At 41.9% G+C, this 19542-nt stretch overlaps 1 protein-coding gene across 1 annotated transcript in view; it reads left to right on the forward strand.

The window, feature by feature from the left end:
• Nucleotides 1-8149: 8149 nt before the first annotated feature.
• The window catches only part of HECTD4 (HECT domain E3 ubiquitin protein ligase 4), a 166237-nt gene continuing 154844 nt past the window's right edge, over nucleotides 8150-19542 (forward strand). The window contains exon 1 of the mRNA XM_068989575.1: nucleotides 8150-8326. Within this exon, the coding sequence (XP_068845676.1) occupies nucleotides 8150-8326 (177 nt within the window). The remainder of the gene's footprint in view (nucleotides 8327-19542) is intronic.

The following is a 19542-nucleotide window of genomic DNA, read 5'->3' on the forward strand; positions in this document are numbered from 1 at the left end:
CATGGGAAGGTGGATTTTTAACCCCTGGACCACCAGAGATGTCCCTCAAGATCTTTACCTTTATCACATCTGGGTCTTCCCCAGCAGTCCAGTGGTTAGGACTCTGCTTCCACTGCAGGGATGGCAGGTTTGATCCCTGGTCAGGGAACCAAGATCCTGCAAGCAAAACACTTAATCACATCTGCCAAGTACTCTTTGCCATATAAAGTAATATGCATGAGGTTGAGGGATTAAGACAGGACACTTTTTGGGACCATTATGTAGCCTGCATCAAGCACCAAGCTCTGGTTACGTGGGTTTGGGGAGGATTCCTACTCTAGTCCAGAGCCTGATTACCACCTTTAGCAGCCCAAAGTGTTGAACACACCTCAGTGCTATGCTCCATGTATGTAATTCAAAATAAAAACAGTATCAAAGTAAGGAAAGGCAACCGTGTTCTGAATTTCCCATAGATAGTACAAGTATAAAATTGGAATTTCTTGGGCAAAGAAGGTATGGACTACAGTCAAAAACTGTTCATTGAATACAGGTCAATTGAAAATGATATAGAGGTTCAAGTTGTAGCTTTGGAGAGCCAATGGACTTGGATTTGAAACCTAACTTTGCTGCTATTCCTTTACCTTTCAGGTAATCAGTGTGGTCCTAATGACAAAAGCTATTGTCCTGACTATGTGCCAAGCAGTTAAAGTGTATACTTTTTTTTTAGAATTGTATTTTTAATTATTTATCTTATTATTTTTTTGGTTGCGCTGGGTCTCTTGCTACACACTTCTCTTGTTGTGGAGCATGGGCTCTGGGATGCTCAGTCTCCAGTAGCTGCAGCATGCGGGCTTAATTGCTGTGGCATGTGGGATCTTCCCGGAACCAGGAATCGAACCCTTGTCCCCTGCATTGGCAGGCGAGTTCGTATCCACTGTACCACCAGGGAAGTACTAGAATTATTTTATTGTGGTAAATTATATATAACAAAACATACCATTTTAAACACTTTTAATATACAGTTCCCACCTGTATAGGTACTACTGTAAATATACAGTGGCACTAAGTATTTAATGTATTTAATATACTGGGCTCCCCTGGTGGCTCAGACAGTAAAGAGTCCACCTGCAATGAGGGAGATCTGAGTTTGATCCCTGAGTTGGGAAGATCCTCTGGAGGAGGGCATGGCAATCCACTCCAGTATTCTTGCCTGGAGAATCCCCATGGACAGAGGAGCCTGGTGGGCTACAGTCGATGAGGTCGCAGAGTCAGACACGACTGAGTGACTAAGCATAGTACAACACAGCACATTTAATATATATTTGTATATGTATTAATATATAGGTATTTGATTAAATATGCAAATATTTAACATATTTTAAAATGTATTTAAGGTATACAGTCTAACAAGGGCATCTAAATTTTTATTGATAATTATTTAATTGCAGTTAAAATAGGTGGGCTTCCCAGGTGGCACTCTTGGTAAAGGAACTGCCTGCCAATGCAGGATTTGTAAGAGACTCAGGTTCAGTCCCTAGGTTAGGAAGATCCCCTGAAGGAGGAAATGGTAACCTACTCCAATATTCCTGCCTGGAGAATCCCATGGACAGGGGAGCCTGGTGGGCTACAGTCCATGGGGTCACAAAGAGCTGGACTCGACTGACACGGCTTAGCACAAAATAGGTACTACTGAGAAAGTATGCTGTGCAAAGAGATTGAGAAACAGGAGGACTTGTCATGTTTGGGGGAGCCAAGGAATTTCTCTTTGAGGTAGCTGAGACCTGAAAGATGAATAGGAGTTTGTCAAGTGAAACAGGTGGGAAGTACAATCTGGGCCAGGGACTACCATGTGCAAAGACCCTGAGCAGGAACAACTGTACAAGGGCTAAAGAACCCGGAAGAAGCCTGGGTAACTCTTGGATCAAGATTGGCTCTGGCCTAAGGAGAGTAAATCCTAAGAGTTCTCTTCACAAGGAAAAAACTTCTTTTTTTTCTTTTGTTTGTACATGGAATGAATGGATGTTTGATAAACTCGTTGTGATAATCACTTCATGATGTAAGTCAAATCATTATACTGTACACCTTAAACTTACACAACTGTGTGCTGTGCTTAGTTGCTCAGTTGTGTTCGACTTTGTGGCCCCATGAACGGTAGCCCACCAGGCTCCTCCATCCATGGGATTTTCCAGGCAAAGATATTGGAATGGGTTGCCATGCCCTCCTCCAGGGGATTTTCCAACACAAGCATCCAATTCAGGTCTCCTGTATTGCAGGCAGATTCTTTACCATCTGAGCCAGCAAAAAAGCCCAAACTTATATCAATTATATCTCAAAAAAAAAAAAACAACACTAAAAAAACCTGAGCAAAAACACCCTGGACAAGATTACAAAAAAAGGAAAACCTTTAGGGGAACCTTCCTCATTTCTCAGATCAGGTCCCTAGCCTTCTCATCCCCTTTGGAATTACTTGTTTCCAGTCATTTTCCCATTCTAAGCTGGAGCGAGGAAAGATGCTTTTCTCCTAGAGGGGAGGAGTGCCAAACCTAACGCTTTGCCGGCACTCGGAATACTGAATGAATGAAAAGATAACAGTGTTTGCCTTTTTTCTTGTGCAGACTCTAGGACTGTGCCTTTTGCCCGCTTTTCCTTTGTGGGGACTAGCTTTTTAAAATTGGAGGATCATTGTTTTACAATGTGTTGGTTTCTGCTGTATAACAACATGAATCAGCTACATGTGTACACATATCCCCTCCCTATTGAATAAGGCCTCTGGTATCCACAAGGGGGCAAGAGAGGACGTGGCATCTTTTGGAACTCCAAGGTGCCGGATTCCTCCAATGACAATTGCACTTCTTGACGCTTTTCATCAATGTGGAGGCTCTTCCCTTGGTAACCGTAATTAAGGGAGCTCTCAGGAGAATTTCTCCCTCTGATTTTCAAATATCTTTTCTTTCAAATTCTTTTCTCCGATGCCTCATAGACCCTCCTATGAGCTGAAGGAATTTTCCTTAAATTCCAAAAAAAAGAGAAAACACGGCCAACCATATCATTTGGAAAAAAGATTTTGAGTAGGTGTGTGTGTTTCCTCTTTGAGACTGTGATTAGCGAGATGGAAATAATCAATCTCCCCCACAGATTCTGTCGATGTGTGTGCATATAGTTATGTAGCAGATGTAGGCATGTATTTTTCCCTTGGTGTTTTGAAAGGCCTTAAAAATTAACATGGCTGCTTTGTTTAAAGCTATTTCAAGCTCTATTAAGGCTTATCAAGGACCACTTATCCCCACCCTACAGTTGCATTTTTGTGGGCCCGGTAAGGCTTACAGACTCAATTTTAGACAGTCAGCTGGTACAGGAAAGCTAGCAGAAGGGAGAGCTATTGAAAAATCCCAGAGGGGCCCCAGCTCAAGGCAAGGCCAGTGAACACCACGTCAGCAGCTGGGGCAGCAGGGAGACAGTCTCTACCAACAAGCTCACTCTCTCTTGGGGAGATGCCTCCCAGGGGAAATTGAAGTCCAATCTACTCATGGCTTTTCTTCCTTCTTGTTCAGACTTCCTTGCTTCCAACAGAGGGTTGTCCAGACAACACCTTCTCCTGCTCCTTTTCCTATCCCAAGCACCCGTTCTCAAACAGAAGAGTGGAGAGGACAATTCCAATGAAAATAAGTCATAAATCATAAACCTTTCTATATGCTTCCATGAATGGCTGTTTCCTGTATGCATGGTATGTGTGTGTGTGTGTGTGTGATCTTAACTAAATTTGGATTCTCTGTATCCAGGTTTCTATTATAAAATTCTTTTGAGCAGGGACTTTTTCCATCTTGCTGATCTGTTCTAAGAGATTTCCCGTAAATGGTCTCTTTTTCCATAGGGCTTCTATAAATATTAATTCATCAGCTGCCTCTTCATGGTACAGTGGTAGCCATGTAGTCCAGTGACTAATTAATTACTGTTGCTAAAATATTAAATAACTATTCATTATGCAGTCTAAAGACTTTCAGCTGTGGATATGTGCTGTTTTAATTCATTGAAGTGAAGGGCAATACGGACTGTCCCCAACCTAGGATGGTTCAACTTACAGATTTTTCAACTTTACAGTGGTGGAAAATGGATATAGTTGATTTTGCTCAACTACAGACAATGTAAGTGTTCTGAGCACCTTCAAGGTAGTGTAAGCTAAGCTATGAAGTTCAGTGAGGCTTTCTATTTTTTATATTTTCAACTTACGATGGGTTTATCAGATCATAACCCCATCATAGGTCAAGAAAGATCTGTAATTCCTGGGCATCTTGACTCCTTATCTTGAAATATAAACAATATGAGGAGGAGAATTATTTTGAGCCACACAAGGCTATTTAGATTCCAAAACCTGAGCGTTCAAAAATTGTGATGCCAGACACAACTGAAATGTTCTTTGACAGAGGAATGGATAAAGAAGATGTGGTGCATATATACAATGGAATATTACTCAGCCATTAAAAAGAATGAAATAATGCCATTTGCAGCAACATGGATAGACCTAGAGATTGTCATACTGAATGAAGTAAGTTAGACAGAGAAGATGAAATACTATATGACATCCCTTATATGTGGAATCTAAAAAGAAATGATACAAATGAAATTACTAGCAAACCAGAAAGAGACTCACAGACTTAGAGAATAAACTTATGGTTGCTGGGTTGAAGGGATGGTTGGGGAGTTTGGAATGAACATGCACACATTGCTGTATTTAAAATGGATAACCAACAAGAACCTACTGCATAGCACTAGGAACTCTGCTCAATGTTATGTGGCAGCCTGGATGGGAGGGGAGTTTGGTGTATGTATAGTTGAGTCCCTTTGCTGTTCACCTGAAACTATCACAACATTCTTAATTGGCTATACACCTATACAATAGAGAAAGTTTTTAAAAAAAGAAAGCTGGGATTATAGATTCAAACAAACCTAGGTTCGCATCTGAGATTTGATGTTTGCTGTGTGTGAGATATTGATTAAAGCATTCAACTGAGCCTTGGTTTCCTAGCTGAAAACAGGGGTAATAATATCTCCATTCTGTATACCTCCCAGGATTTGACACTTGCTAGAAGCTTAACACATGCATGGGGGATAAATATCCTGAAAATGAAATTAACAATTGTTGTAAGGCACATGAGATTATTACAGTGCAGTGTATATGAATTGCTTATTTGGGAGGGAGGCAGAAGAGGATAGAGCCAGTCAGGGATTCAAATCTCAATTCTGCCAATTTCTAGGTGGGTGCAAGTCACTCAATTCTGAGCTTCAGTTCCTTATAAAATGCAAATATTAATGAATACTCAGAAGGATAGTATGATAGATATATGAGTGGAGGTACGTCCATTCCTAGAGGTTCAATAGATTTTTTTTTTTTTTGGTTTTATCAAAAGTAATGCAAGCTTGAGAAAGAAAATTTGGAAAACATTGCAAAGCACAAACCACTCATCTCCCAGTCAATGCACTGCTGTAAATGTAGTGCATCTCCTGTAAATGCACTGCTGAAATTTACCAAAATATTATCAGACATGATACTTTCCCTGTCTTCTACATCTACAGTCATGCATGTATGTAATTTTTAAAATGCAGTCTTACAACAAACACAATTAAATTTCAAAATTTCTTTACTATTTTAGCCTGATTTTTTTCCATTTACTAATACCTCAACATTCACTTGTATTAATATTCTTCATAAGCATTATTCTGAATGGCATCATAATATTCCATGTTTCAGATATACCATTATAATAGTTAACCAGTCTCACATTGTTGGGTATTTAATCTGACTATAATTTTTCCTCTTATAAACAATACTGAGCTGCACATCCCTGTGTGTTCATCCTGGACTGTGAATCTGATCATTTCCTTCAGACAACTTCCTCAAAGCTGAATTGCTGGATCAAAAAGTATGCTCTTTAATGCTCTCATTCATTCTTTATGAAAACTTTTATTTTTTAGAAAAGTTTTAGGTTCACACACACACACACACACAAAAACTGAGGATGCAGAAATTTCAGACATACTCCCTGCTCCCATGCATGCGTGATCTCTCCCGTGTTCACATGCCCCACCATGTGATACATTTGTCATGGCTGATGAACCAAACTGGCACATCATAATGCCTAAAGTCCATATTTTACACTGTGGCTCCCTCTTGGTGTAGTATGTTCTATGATTTTGAAAAAATGTATAATTTCATGTATACATCATTACTGTATTATACAGAGTACTGTTCACTGCCCTAAAAATTTCTGAGCTCTGCCTTTCTGCATCCCTTCCTTTCTGCATCCACTAGCTACCAATGATCTTTTTTATCATCTCCATAGTTTAGTCTTTTCCAAAATATGATATAGTTGGAATCATACAGGGTGTTGTCTTCTCCTGGTTTGATAGTCATTTCTTCTTTGTGCTGAATAATATTCCATTGTCCAGATGTACCACGGTTTATCTATCCATTCACTTCCTGAAGGGCATCTTGGTTTTGGCAATTATGAATAAAGCTGCTAAACTTCCCTATGCAGGTTTTTTAAATTTTAAATTTATTTTAATTGGAGGATAATTGCTTTACAGTATTATATTGGTTTCTGCCATACACCAACATGAATCAGCGATAGGTATACATATTTACCCTCCCTCTTGAGTCTCCCTTCTACATCCCACCCTTCTAGACTGTCACAGAGCAGCTGATTTGGGCTCCCTGCCTCATACAGCAAGTTTCCACTGGCTATCTAATTTTACTTATGGTAATAAATACGTTTCAGTGCTACTTTCTCAGTTTGTCCCATCCTCTCCTCCCGCCACTGTGTCCACAGGTTGTTCTCTATGTCTGTGTCTCCACTGCTGCCCTTCAAATAGGTTCATCGGTACCATTTTTCTAGATTTCATATATATGGTTACCACACAATCCTTGTTTTTCTGACTTACTTCACTGTGTGTAACAGGCTATAGGTTCATCCTCATTAGAACTGACTCAAATGCATTCCTTTTTATGGGCTGAGTAATATTCCATTGCATTTATGTACCACAACTTCTTTATCCATTCATGTATGGATGGACATCTAGGCCTGTGCAGGTATTTTGGTGGACATATGCATTCAAGTCCTTTGATACCAAAGAGTGCTTTTTTTTTTTTTTGGAAGTATAAAAGCAATACAAAGATAATCTTGCTTCAGCCATTCCAGGCTAGTCCTGCTCTGTGTGGCAATTCATATTAACAACTTAGTACATAGTCACCCACACATTTTTCTCTAAACACATAGTTCTTTCCTTTCTTCTTTTAATAAAAGTGGGATGGCTGGCATATTTTTAAGGTGTATGTCAATCAGTGTTAAATAGTGATAGAATATAAGAATAGTTTTAACTCCCTCTTGGAGCATTTATTAAGGGCCAGACACCAGACATTGTGACTAGTGCTTTATTTTCACCAGATTTTGAGTGCTTATTGGGTACAAGAATTTGTGGTGAATATGTAGCACCTACTGTGCATTTCGACCAAGTGCTTATGAACAAACTGCAGCACCTACTGTGAGCCATATTTTTGCATATATCTTATTTAAACGTGTAAGCAGCCCATGAACTTCCATGTGTCTGCCCAGGTGCCCACGGTGGGACTCAGGCCAGAGAGGGGTGCACACATGAGCAGAGGGGAGGACAGTAGAGGAAGGCTGCCCTCTTCTCCTGGAGTAATGCAGACGTAGGGCGCCCTGGAAGTGTAAAGGACGTGGGAGGTCACTCTGAGGGCAAGATGCAGAAAAAGGCTAGGCAGAGATCCAGCCAACCTGGCTGTCCCCGGGCCTTCGGTAGATGGGCGGGGCCAGATGAGTGGGCGGGGCCGGTATTGTCCGCTCCGCGGGGCATGCCGGGAGCCCCGCCCCCAACATGGCGCCTCACTGACAGTTGGCTGCCTAGCGGCAGAGGCGGATCCTGTTGCTCAGGGCGGCGGCAGCGGCGGTGGCGGCGGGGCCGGGGTCTCCGGGGCCAGGGGTGGGAGGATGGCAGCTCGGACCTCCTAGGGCGGAGCTGCACGGGCGAGGTGGCGAGTGGGGCGCTGCAGGCGGGCGCGGCGGCTGCTGCCATGGACTGGTGAACTCGGCGGCTCCTGCTCGCATCTCGCCGAGCCGAGCGGCTGCTCCTCACAGCCAACCCCTCAGCTGGGGCCATGGGCTCGTCGGCGGCCGCTGCGGCTGCGGCGGCTGCGGCCGCGGACTCGGCGCAGTGGCTCTCGGTGAAGGAGGAGACCATCTTCCTGCACGACGGGCTGATCCGGGTCACCGACCTGGCCGAGCTGCCCAGCGAGATCCTCGGGGCCCCGGAGGCCGCCGACACTGACCTAGAGGTGAGCGAGGCTGCCCCCTGGCCTCCGCCATCAGATTAGCCCACCCGGCCCGCACCCCTGGGGTCGGGCCTTCTTTCCGCTTCACCCCGGACCCCGAGGGCCCCAGAAGGCTGCCATGGCAGGTGTGTGTGTGGGTGGGCGCTGGGCAGGCAGGTGCGGGCCGCGCCGCTGGTCTGCAGACCACCCGGGGCCTCAGGCCCGCCGGGGATTTCATTTGTGGTTTCATTTTGAACCTTCCGACTCCCAGCATTTTATTAGACCATCACCCGGCCCGGCCTTCACGCCCCAGAGGAGCCGCCTCCGCCTCCCGGGCCCTATCTCCCCTCCCCCACGGGCCCCTCGGACGCACTTCCAGGGCACACCCAGGATGCTTAGCTTTGGGGTCTTTTTAATTTTAATGCTTTACATCTCCCGCCGTGTTGTTATACCCCAGTGTGTGTGTGTGTGTGTGTGTGTGTGTGTGTGCGCGCGCGCGCGTGTGTGTGTGTGTTGTTTATTTTTCTCGGGAGAAGGTAGTGTCAGCTGCCAGTCGGTGATGGGCATTCCAGCAACTACTGTGTGTCGTGCCGGGGATTGGCACGGGGCCTTTGTCAGGGAAGCAAGCTGGCTGTGTGGACAGCGAAGGGGGATGCTGCGGCGGTCCTCAATGCGCTCTCCGCAAGGGTCATGAACGTTTTAGGCCGCAAGGCCTTATCTATGATCTCGGGGGTCAAGGAGAAGCCCAGGCTTAGCAGCCGTGGCAGGTGCAAAAGCAAATTTCAGCAGTTGTGCCGCTGGGTTTGGGGGCAGAAGGAAACCAAATATGCTGGATGGATGGGAACTTTGCACCGACTTCACTTGGTTCCCGTGTTTGCCCCGGGGTGGGAGCTCCGGCAGGATCGGTTGATCCAGGCACTGCCCCCTCCCCACCTCCACTTTGCGGGATGACATTTTGACGTGTAGGAAGCATCCGGTGGCACGAAATTCTTATTGTCGCAAGGAGGACTCTCAGGGGTAGGGCGCAGAGAGGCTGGCCTGTCTGTTGGCTATAAACGGAATGCGAGGAATCTTTTTGTGTTTTGCGGTTTTGCAGGCACTTTGGCTTTCAACACAACGAACATTTATAGAAACGGATTAAATCCCATTACTGTGTGTTTCTGGAAAGGGCAGTGACGGGATCCCATTGGCTGAGACATTTGGATGTGTCTGAGATGGGAATACCGACCTCTGTATTTTTGTGTCTGGATTCGAGGTTGAGGTTGCAGCATTTCCACTGTGAACTCCTAATGACTTATTTTACAGTCTAGCTACCAAAAAAAGGCAAGTGCATATTGATAGGGAATTCCTAACATGGAATTAGAGGTTTATCATGTCTCATTTGGGCCTTTCCTATAAAAAGCAAGGTGTGTCTGAGTGTCTTATCTGCTTGAAAGCTCAAGGGGCATTATGCTATGATGGTGGAATCTTTGGATTTAATTGGCTCTCTTGTAGGTGAAATGTGGAAAGCTCTTTGTTTCTCAAGACTAAGTTCACAGATCCAAAATTTTTATATGTATGTAGTTTATTTATTTTTAGGATTAAAAAGTGTAGGCTCCATTAAAAATATGTGAAGTTGGCTTTCCTAAGATGTTCACTGTATAAATGTACTGAGTATTTGCCAGGTATTTCCACAGAAGAATGATTTTAAAAGAAGGAACCTCTCTGGCCTGGAAGTTTTTTTTTAAACTCTTAAACATTTTTATGTTGTCTGACCTCTCAGAAATCAATATGTGTATGAGTGATAAACACTTCTGACTATAGTGAGAACTTTTTTCATTTCTTTCCATGTGTGATACAGGCAACATAGTATCAGAAGAAGCAGCTAAGAATGTTTTGTTAGATTTGTGTTTTGTGTGGGTGTATTCACATTTATTTACTTAATAATAATGTTGATTAAGTATGTCATATGTGTCAAGCATTTATTAAATTCTCAAAGGGATCTTGGTTTTTTTAAAAAAGGATCCTGGTAGCTAAATATTGTTACCTGTTTTAACAGTTGTAAATATTGTATCCGTGTACAGATGAGGCAAATAAACTGCAGAGTAGGTATGCAATTTGCTCAGGATCACATAACTGGAAAAGAGAGCCTGACATTAACTCAGCTCTATTTGGTCTCAAACATACCTGCTACTAATCATGTATGTATGATGCTCATGTTTGTAATTACTTTAAATTCAATAACTGGTTAAAGATAGGGTAATAAACAGATATCTTTATTTCCTGTCTAGTGACTTATTCTTTTTATTTTTGAGGAAGATTAGAAGTTCATTAACTTTTTAAAAACTAGTTTTTGGAGACTTCTCTGGCAGTCAGTGGCCAGAGGTCTGCGCTCCTAATATAGGGAACCCAGGTTCAGTCCTTGGTCAGAGAACTAGCTCCCACATGCCTCAACCAAGACATGGAGCAGCTAGGTAAATACAAAACAAAACACCTAACTTTTGAAATGCTGCCACCCCTATGTAGTATATTCTTCCAGGTCACACCTTCTAGTGGACACCTGGGTAAAAATGACCGATTTTTACAGGGTTTTATAGTTATATAGAATCTTTCAGTTTTGGATTAGAAAGATGAGATTCAAGCTGAGTTAAGTGATTTATGATTGGCAACTTTCATAAGACTGCACTAGCTGTAACAGAGTCTCAGAATTTTAGGAGGAACCTTAGAGATATTTGTTTCTCTCATTTTATTATTAAAAAAAATTTTTTTAAACCAATTTCATTTTTAAAACTTATTTTTAATTGAAGGATAATTGCTTTACAGAATTTTGTTGTTTTCTGTCAAATACCAATCTCATTTTTAAAAAACGTTATTTAATTTGGACATACCGTGTGACTTGTGGGATCCTAGTTCTCTGACCAGGGATTGAACCGAGGCCCCTCAGCAGTGAGAGCACAGGCAGGGAATTTCCTTCCCCTCATTTTAGAGAGAAGTTATCTGAGATAAGGAAAGGTTTTGGCTGGGAGCAAGCTAGTCCCTGATGCCGGGAAAGATTGAGGGCAGAAGGAGAGGAGGGTGTCAGAGGATGAGATGGCTGGATAGCATCACGGATGCAATGGACATGCACTTGGGCAAACTTTGGGAGATGGTGAGGGACAGGGAGGTCTGGCGTGCTGCAGTCCAGGGGGTTGCAAAGATTCGGATACTACTGGGTGACTGAACAACAACAACAACATAGCTAGTTATGGCAAGGCAAATGACTAGACCCTGGCTTTCCTGTCTTTAAATTCCAGTGTTCTTTTCATCTGTAAGTGTAGCTTAAAGTTAAATGTCAATCTGAAAAAAGAACCCATCCTGAAAAGTAGATCAGCATTAACTTAGCATTTTAATTTAAGCAGTAGCAGAGTATTTAATTAAAAAAAATTTTCTTCCCTGTGAATTCTAAACAGAAGGGTATTTTTGTTGTTGGTTTGTTTATTTTTCAGTAAATAGTGTTTAATCAACAAATTCATTCAAGTGTTTGTGGAATTCAGAGGTAAGCTGAGCCAACTGTTGTGAAGTGAGCATAGCAGGGGGCAGACAAAATCCTTGTTCTTAAAAAAGCTTTTATTTTAGTGGGGGATATAGACAATAACAAATATTGTTAAACGTAAGACGTGTATACATTATGTCAAATGATAAGTGCTATGGAGAAAAGTGTAGCTGGGTAAGAGGGATGGAGGGTGATGGGGATAATGGGGATGGGGGAGGGCTCTATGCAGTGGGCAACAGATGAAAGCCTGGGATGGCATTTGAGACCTGAAAGAAGTGACAGTGTCAGTTTAGTTCAGTTGTTCAGTCGTGTCCGGCTCTTTCCAGCCCCATGGACTGCAGCACGGCAAGCTTCCTTCTCCATCAACTCCCGGAGCTTGCTCAAACTCGTGTCCATCGAGTCGGTGATTCCATCCAATCATCTCATCCTCTGTCATCCCCTTCTCCTCCTGCCTTCAATCTTTCCCCACATCAGGGTCTTTGCTAAGAAGTCAGTTCTTCACATCAGGTGGCCAAAGTTTTGGAGCTTCAGCTTCAGCATCAGTCCTTCCAGTGAATATTCAGAGTTGATTTCCTTTAGGATTGACTGGTTTGTTCTTGCTGTCCAAGGGACTCTCAAGAGTCTTCCCCAACACCACAGTTCAAAAGTATCAATTCTTCAGAGCTTAGCTTTCTTTATGGTCCAACTCTCAACATCCATTCATGACTACTGGAAAAACCATAGCTTTGACCAGATGGACCTTTGACAGCAAAGTAATGTCTCTGCTTTTTAATATGCTGTCTAGGTTGGTCATAGATTTTCTTCCAAGGAGCAAGTGTCTTTTAATTTCATGGCTGCAGTCACCATCTGCAGTGATTTTGGTGCCCAAGATAATAAAGTCTGTCACAGTTTCCATTGTTTCCCCACTATTTGCCATGAAGTGAGGGGACCAGATGCCATGATCTTCATTTTTCAAATGTTGAGTGTTAAGCCAGCTTTTTCACTGTCCTCTTTCACTTTCATCAAGAGGCTCTTTAGTTCCTCTTCCCTTTCTGCCATAAGGGTGGTATCATCTGCATATCTGAGGTTATTGATATTTCTCCCGGCAGTCTTGATTCCAGCTTGTGCTTCATCCAGCCCAGCATTTCACATGATGTACTTTGCATATAAGTTCACTAAACAGGGTGACAATATACAGTCTTGGTGTACTCCTTTCCCAATTCGAAACCAGTCTGTTCCATGTCTGGTTCTAACTGTTGCTTCTTGACCTTCATACAAATTTCTGAGGAGGCCAGTAAGGTGGTCTGATATTCCCATCTCTTGAAGAATTTTCCACAGTTTGTTGTGATCCTCACAGTCAAAGGCTTTGGCGTAGTGAGAGTGTACCGTATAGCTAACAGAGGAAGTGCATCCCAGACAGAGAACTGCGAGAGCCAAGTCACTGAGAGGGAAGCAGCCTTAGCATCCTTAGTGTGGATCTCTGAGCCCAGGAAGCAACGGGGGAGAGGAGAATGAATGATTGGATGGAGGTGGGAGCTGCAGATCAAGTAGGGCCTGGTAGATAGGAACTTTGAATCTACTCTGAGTGAATTAAAGATGCAGAGTGAAGCTCTTTCTTGGCCTCTGAAATAGCTGTTGTTTAGTCACTAAGTCCTGTCCAACTCTTTTGGGACCCCGTGGACTGTAGCCTGCCAGGCTTGTCTGTCTGTGGGATTTCCCAGCAAGAATACTGGCCTGGGATGCCATTCCCTCCTCCAGGGGATCTTCCCAACCCAGGGATCAAACTCACGTGTCCTGCACTGGCAGGTGAATCATACCACGGAGCCACCAGGGAAGCCCCTGAAAATAGCCATCTGTATTTCATTTTATGTTGTTGGCAAAAAGTGAAAGCATGCAGGAAGTTATTTTTAAGTGTTGAAATAAATATAAATTTAAGAGAAATAAAAAAGCAATAGCTCAAAAATGACAACTCAAATATTATTGAACTCAAAATATTTTGCATTACATTTCATAGTACATTAGTCCTTCTAAACGAAAGGGAATTTTCAAGGAAAAAGCATCAGTTCTGATTCATTTCGACCCTGTGGACTATAGCCTACCAGGCTCCTCCATTCATGGAATTCTCCAGGCAAGGGTACTGGAGGGGGTTGCCTTTTCCTTCTCCAGGGGATCTTCCCAACCCAGGGATTGAACCCGGGTCTCAGTTTCTTTGTGGGAGTTGCAAAAGATTTCAGCCTCCTGTCACACTTTACAAACTCCAAGTGAGGACAAGCAGCATACATATGGGTATTGGTAGAGATAATAACTGACTTGCTCAAGGTAGCCAAGTTATTTTTTACTCTGTAGTTTAATTTTGAACCCAAGCATTTTGCTTAGTGTTTCTCATTTTTCATTGTGTTTGTTTATTAGGACCCCTTTCTTCATTGCCACCCCCCTCCCAACCCCCAACACCATTCAAAGACTTCAACATGTATGTTCAGGGCAGCTTTATTTGTGATTGCCAAAAACTGGAAATAATAAAAACATCCATCAACAAGTGAATAGGTAAACAGATGTGGTACACCCATATAATGGAATACTACTCAGCAATAAAAATGAATGAGCTGTTGATACTGACAACATGGATTTATGCTGAGTGGAAGAACCCAGTCTTACAAGAGTGCACACTGTAAGATGTATATGACATTCTAGGAAATGTAAACTAATCTGTAGTTACAGAAAGCAGATCAGTGGCTGCCTGGGGATGGAGACAGGCAGGAAGGGTTGGGAGAAAGGATTACAAAGGTCCATGAGGAAATTTTTGGGCTGATAGTAATGTTCCCTATTTTGATTGTGATGATTTCATGTTGTATGTGTACATATGTCAAAACTCTTCAAATTGTACACTGCAAATTTGTGTAGTTTATTGCATGCCAGTTACACTTCAATAAAACAAAACCCATGGAAGCCCAGAATACTTTATTGATATTATTTAGGAAGTGATAACGGAGAAGGCAATGGCACCCCACTCCAGTACTCTTGCCTGGAAAATCCCATGGACGGAGAAGCCTGGTAAGCTGCAGTCCATGGGGTTGCTAAGAGTCGGCCACGACTGAGCAACTTCACTTTCCCTTTTCACTTTCATGCATTGGAGAAGGAGGAAATGGCAACGCACTCCAGTGTTCTTGCCTGGAGAATCCCAGGGATGGGGGAGCCTAGTGGGCTGCTGTCTATGGGGTCGCACAGAGTCAGACACGACTGAAGCAACACAGCAGCAGCAGCAAAAAGTGAAAAAGACTAAATAGCTCTTTGATTTGGTTTTGTCCTGTCATATAAGGGAAGGAACATTTTGGGCTTGGAGGTGGTCACCTGAAATAGACAAGGCTTTGAATACTTATATTACACTCAAGTAAAATCTTTGAGATGATATTTAAATTCATAAATGTTGATCTATTCTCCTAGGAGGATACTACCACCTGTTTATCCTTTGGTCAGAAATCTTTGGAAAGTGTTTATGTACTTTTAGAGAAATTCAAATTCTAGATTTGGAAGAGTTAATGAGTAAATGAATAAACTACCTTTGTTCACCAAGAGAATTAATTATCAGGTATTTAATGAACACTGAAATAAGAGTCACTGAATTTTGGTACAGTTCTTTCAGTTCAGCAAATGTCTCAGAAGTTCTCAGGTGAAAGAATATAAAAAGGAATGTTTACACGTGTATAACTCAGTCACTGTGGTGCAGCAGAAATTAGTACAACATTGTAAATCAGCTATACTTGAATTAAAAAAACATTCTCAGGCCTGGCTGGCTAACTACAAAGTTAGGATGAAGTACCTGAAGACCTTGGGAGGTAGTATTGCCTAGAGGTTAAAATCAGATTCAGAGAGTCAGACTGGGATTGAAATTCCAGCTCTGCACTCTTACTAGCTGCGTGATCTTGGGCAAGTTCAGTTACCTTTGCTCATCCCTGATTTCTTCCACTGCAACATCTCTGTCATCATTGTCACCACCTCTGCCACCAGGAGGACGACAGTGTCAGCATATTGCAGGCCAGGCTCTGTGCTAAGCACTTCCCACCCACTATCTCATTTAATCCTCACTGAGACTTTATGAGGTTGGTATTATTGTTATTTATTTTACGAATAAGGAAGCCATGGCACAGAAATGAAGTCACTTGAGGAAGGTCATACAGTTGCTAGTAATGCTGAGGCTGAAATAGATCTGTCTGATTCCAGCACAGGGTCGAGGCTTGAAAACCATTGTTAGACTGCCTAGTCATCTGTACTAGGGAGATAATAATAGGGCTAATGTAAGGATTAAATAAGGATGGATGTGAATATGTACTTACAGTGTATACATTCTCTTTGGAAGGTGCTATGCTGCTGAAGTTATTTTATGTATATTAAATTAACTGCCTATTGTATATGAAAGCAAAACTATCCCATCAACATTTTTTTTTTCTGGTAGTGAATAGTGGGTATAGTGCTTTTTTGGTGTGTTTATGATCCCTTTGGAATATTCTTTCTTCCCAGTTTGTTTGGAATCTGGCTGGCAGATGAGATAATAGTCTTCATTCAGGTTTCCTCCAATTGTACGCCCAGGCTTTTGCTAAATAAATCAGTTCTGATTATTATCTGTCTTCTTGACTTCCATATTGGCTATCGCAAAATACCACCAGGGCTGCTGGGTGAATTGTCATGCACCTGTTCTTTCCTAAGTCTGGTAAGGTGCCTGTGGTGATCACTATAAAGGGACTGTCAGTTCCTGCATATACCCCATGCTGTCTCTCCCCTTTGCCCCTCTTTCTGGGTTGTTTTTACAATGGTGGTGGTGGGGTGAACACAAGGAGTGTAGTCTGCTTTGCAAGATGTTTAGTCAGTGGTTGTAGACAAATGTAAATAACAGCAGGTGATCAACTATGGGACGAATGCAGAATTACTTCGAAAGGAGAGAAACCTGCAGAAATTGTATAACTCCTACTTTGATCCTGCATTTTTAACATTTTTATGTGTTCATTATATTTTTAAAAACGAGCACATGAGTACATTCTTATAAAAAATGCAGGGGAAACTGAACTTCCTTTTGACTACCATCACTAATCCTGTCTTCGTCTACTCCCCAGCTCAGTTAAGACAATGATAATTTTTTAATATACTTTTCAAGACCATTGTTGAATGTGTATGTTTGTGTGTGTGTGTATACATGACACTTTTTATTATTTTTCTCTTTTGCATGAAAGATTTGATGCTAGACATATCTTTGTATAACACACTTCTTAAAAAAAAAAACACAACTCAATGTTTTGGTTTTCTGTGTCTCCATATATATAGATCTACCACATTTTTTTAAGTGCTGCACAAGACTCCAGAAATACCATAGTTTTTTTAGCAGTTCTGTTGACGGGTGTGTTAGTTTCCTGTTGCTATGCTAACACGTTATTACAAACTTAGTGGCTTAAAACAACACAAACTTACCTATTACATTTCTGGAGATCAGAAGTCCTAAATGAGTCACCTTGAGTTAAAGTCAGGTGTTGACAGATCTGCTTCCTTTTAGAGGTTCTAGGGGAGGATGCATTCCCTGGCCTTTTTCACAGTTTCTAGTGGGCACCAGTATTCCTTGGCTTGTGGCTTCTTCCTCAAAACTTGAAAGTACATCACCCTCGTCTCTGATCTGTCATCCTACCTTCTGCTCTGACTGACTCCTTCCCTTTTACAAGGTCCCTTGTGATTACATTTAGAGCCCACCTAGAAAATCCAGAGTAATTTCCCCATCTCGGGGTCCTTGATTTAGTCCCATCTGCAAAGTCCCTTTTGCCCTCTAAGGTCACATTCACCGGTTTGAGGGATTAGGGTATGTCCATCTTGAGGGCGGTTCATTATTTGGCTTCCCACAATGAGTATTTTTTGTTTGTTTGAATTCAGTTTTTCTCTCTTTAAAACAGTCCTTCAGGGACTTCCCTGGTGGTCTAGTGGCTAAAATTCCACACTCCCAATTTAGGGGATCTGGGTTCGGTCCCTGGTCAGGGAACTAAATCCCATATGCTGATCCTGAGTGCCACGACTGAGACATGGTGCAGCCAAGTAAATATGTAAACATACGGAAATGATCCTTCAGCGGACATCCTTGTATGCCTGTTTGTGCACATGTGGGAGTATTTCTCTAGAGCAGTTTCTGAGAAGTAGAATTGCTGAGTCACAGGTGACCATTTTAAATTAGAATAGATACTACCAAGTTGCTCTCCAGAGTGGCTATCCCAGTTCATGCACCCAAAGAACAGGGCTTCTGATAGGCCTCTTCCTCACACCCTCGTAGAACGTGTGGATTTGCTTAAATTTATCATTTGCTTAAGCCAGTGGCTTTTGCTCCCAAAGATGAGTCCAATAGATGTAACTGGCTACCTGCACATGCGTGCCAAATCCTAGTCAGCTGAAAGAAGCCCGAGTTTTCTGTGAGGGTGCCTAGCTGTTATCACTTCACTTCAGAGAACTTCTCTGGTGGCTCGACTGCCTTCAGCTCCTGGCATGTACTCATGTTAGTCAGTAATCCAGTGAATACGGACTGTGTCCATATATGGGCAGGCGAGAGCACCAGCTGTGTATTCTGGTGGTCTGGGGATGCTGCCAGAGGCCAGCAGAGGCAGGGAGCTGCCCACCCTAGGAGGAGATGCAGTGGCCCCCAGTGAGTGCAGAGTGCGTAGTAGCTGTTAGGCAGACTGTCTGGACTCAGATTGTCTTAAATTTTTCTCTCATACATGCCAATATAAGGAGTAATTCTCTTTTTTTAACCTGTATGGAAAATAATTGATAGTAAGTTCATTATATTTTTATGCTATCAAAACTTTTTTGATTATAAAGAATACATGGATGTCATAGAAATTGGAGGGAGTTCTAAAGATATAAGAGAGAAAAGAATATCCTTTGATTGCTTAGAGGGAGTTCTAAAGGTATAAGAGAGAAAAGAAATATCCTTTGATTGCACTATCCAGAAATAGCCATATTAACTCACTTTTTAGTAGTTTCTTCTTAAATTCACATTTATATATATTATTGTAAATCCAAAATTTTTTAATGTTTGGAGTGTAATTTTCTTTTTTTTTTTTTGAGTGTTATCGACAAAATTTGGTAAATTGCTAATTTGTGGTAACTTAAAAGTATGTTTCAATCAACTATACTTCAGTAAAAAATAAAATTAAAAAAGGAAAAGCAGCAACAACAACAAAGTGTGTTTCTGCAACCCATTGTTATTAGCAGTTATAATTGAAGGAGATTTTTATTTAATATAGTGCTATATGATTCCTCTCCCAGTAATGTTGAATATTTGTGTGGAGCTTTGAGTTTATGAAGTGCTAGTAAAGCACAATTGTAGAATAATTAATTAATGTTCCATGATGGGACACTTTCAAGTGGACACACTTGAATCCCTGGTGTTTCTACTGAAACCTGCAGTTGACTGAATTATTAGGTCAGAGCACAGTGTGTAGCAATTTTAGATTAACAATAAAGAGATATGGTATTTGCAGGCTATTTTATGCAAATTGTAGGTTTAGCAACCCTAATAACTACAGATTCATGGTTCAAGTGGTGGTTTTATACCAACAAAATAGCAATATGAACTTTCAACTTGTGTTTGTAATGGACCTCTTCTGGGTTTTCTATATTTTCTTTGAGCTCTGTAGTTTGCATGACTGATTTCAAATGAACGAAGTCTAATATAAAAGGTATAGCTATTTATGGGACAGATTAGAAAATCTGGACCTCCTATCTT

This window comes from Capricornis sumatraensis, chromosome 17 (genome assembly GCF_032405125.1).
Source record: "Capricornis sumatraensis isolate serow.1 chromosome 17, serow.2, whole genome shotgun sequence".
NCBI lineage: Eukaryota > Metazoa > Chordata > Mammalia > Artiodactyla > Bovidae > Capricornis > Capricornis sumatraensis.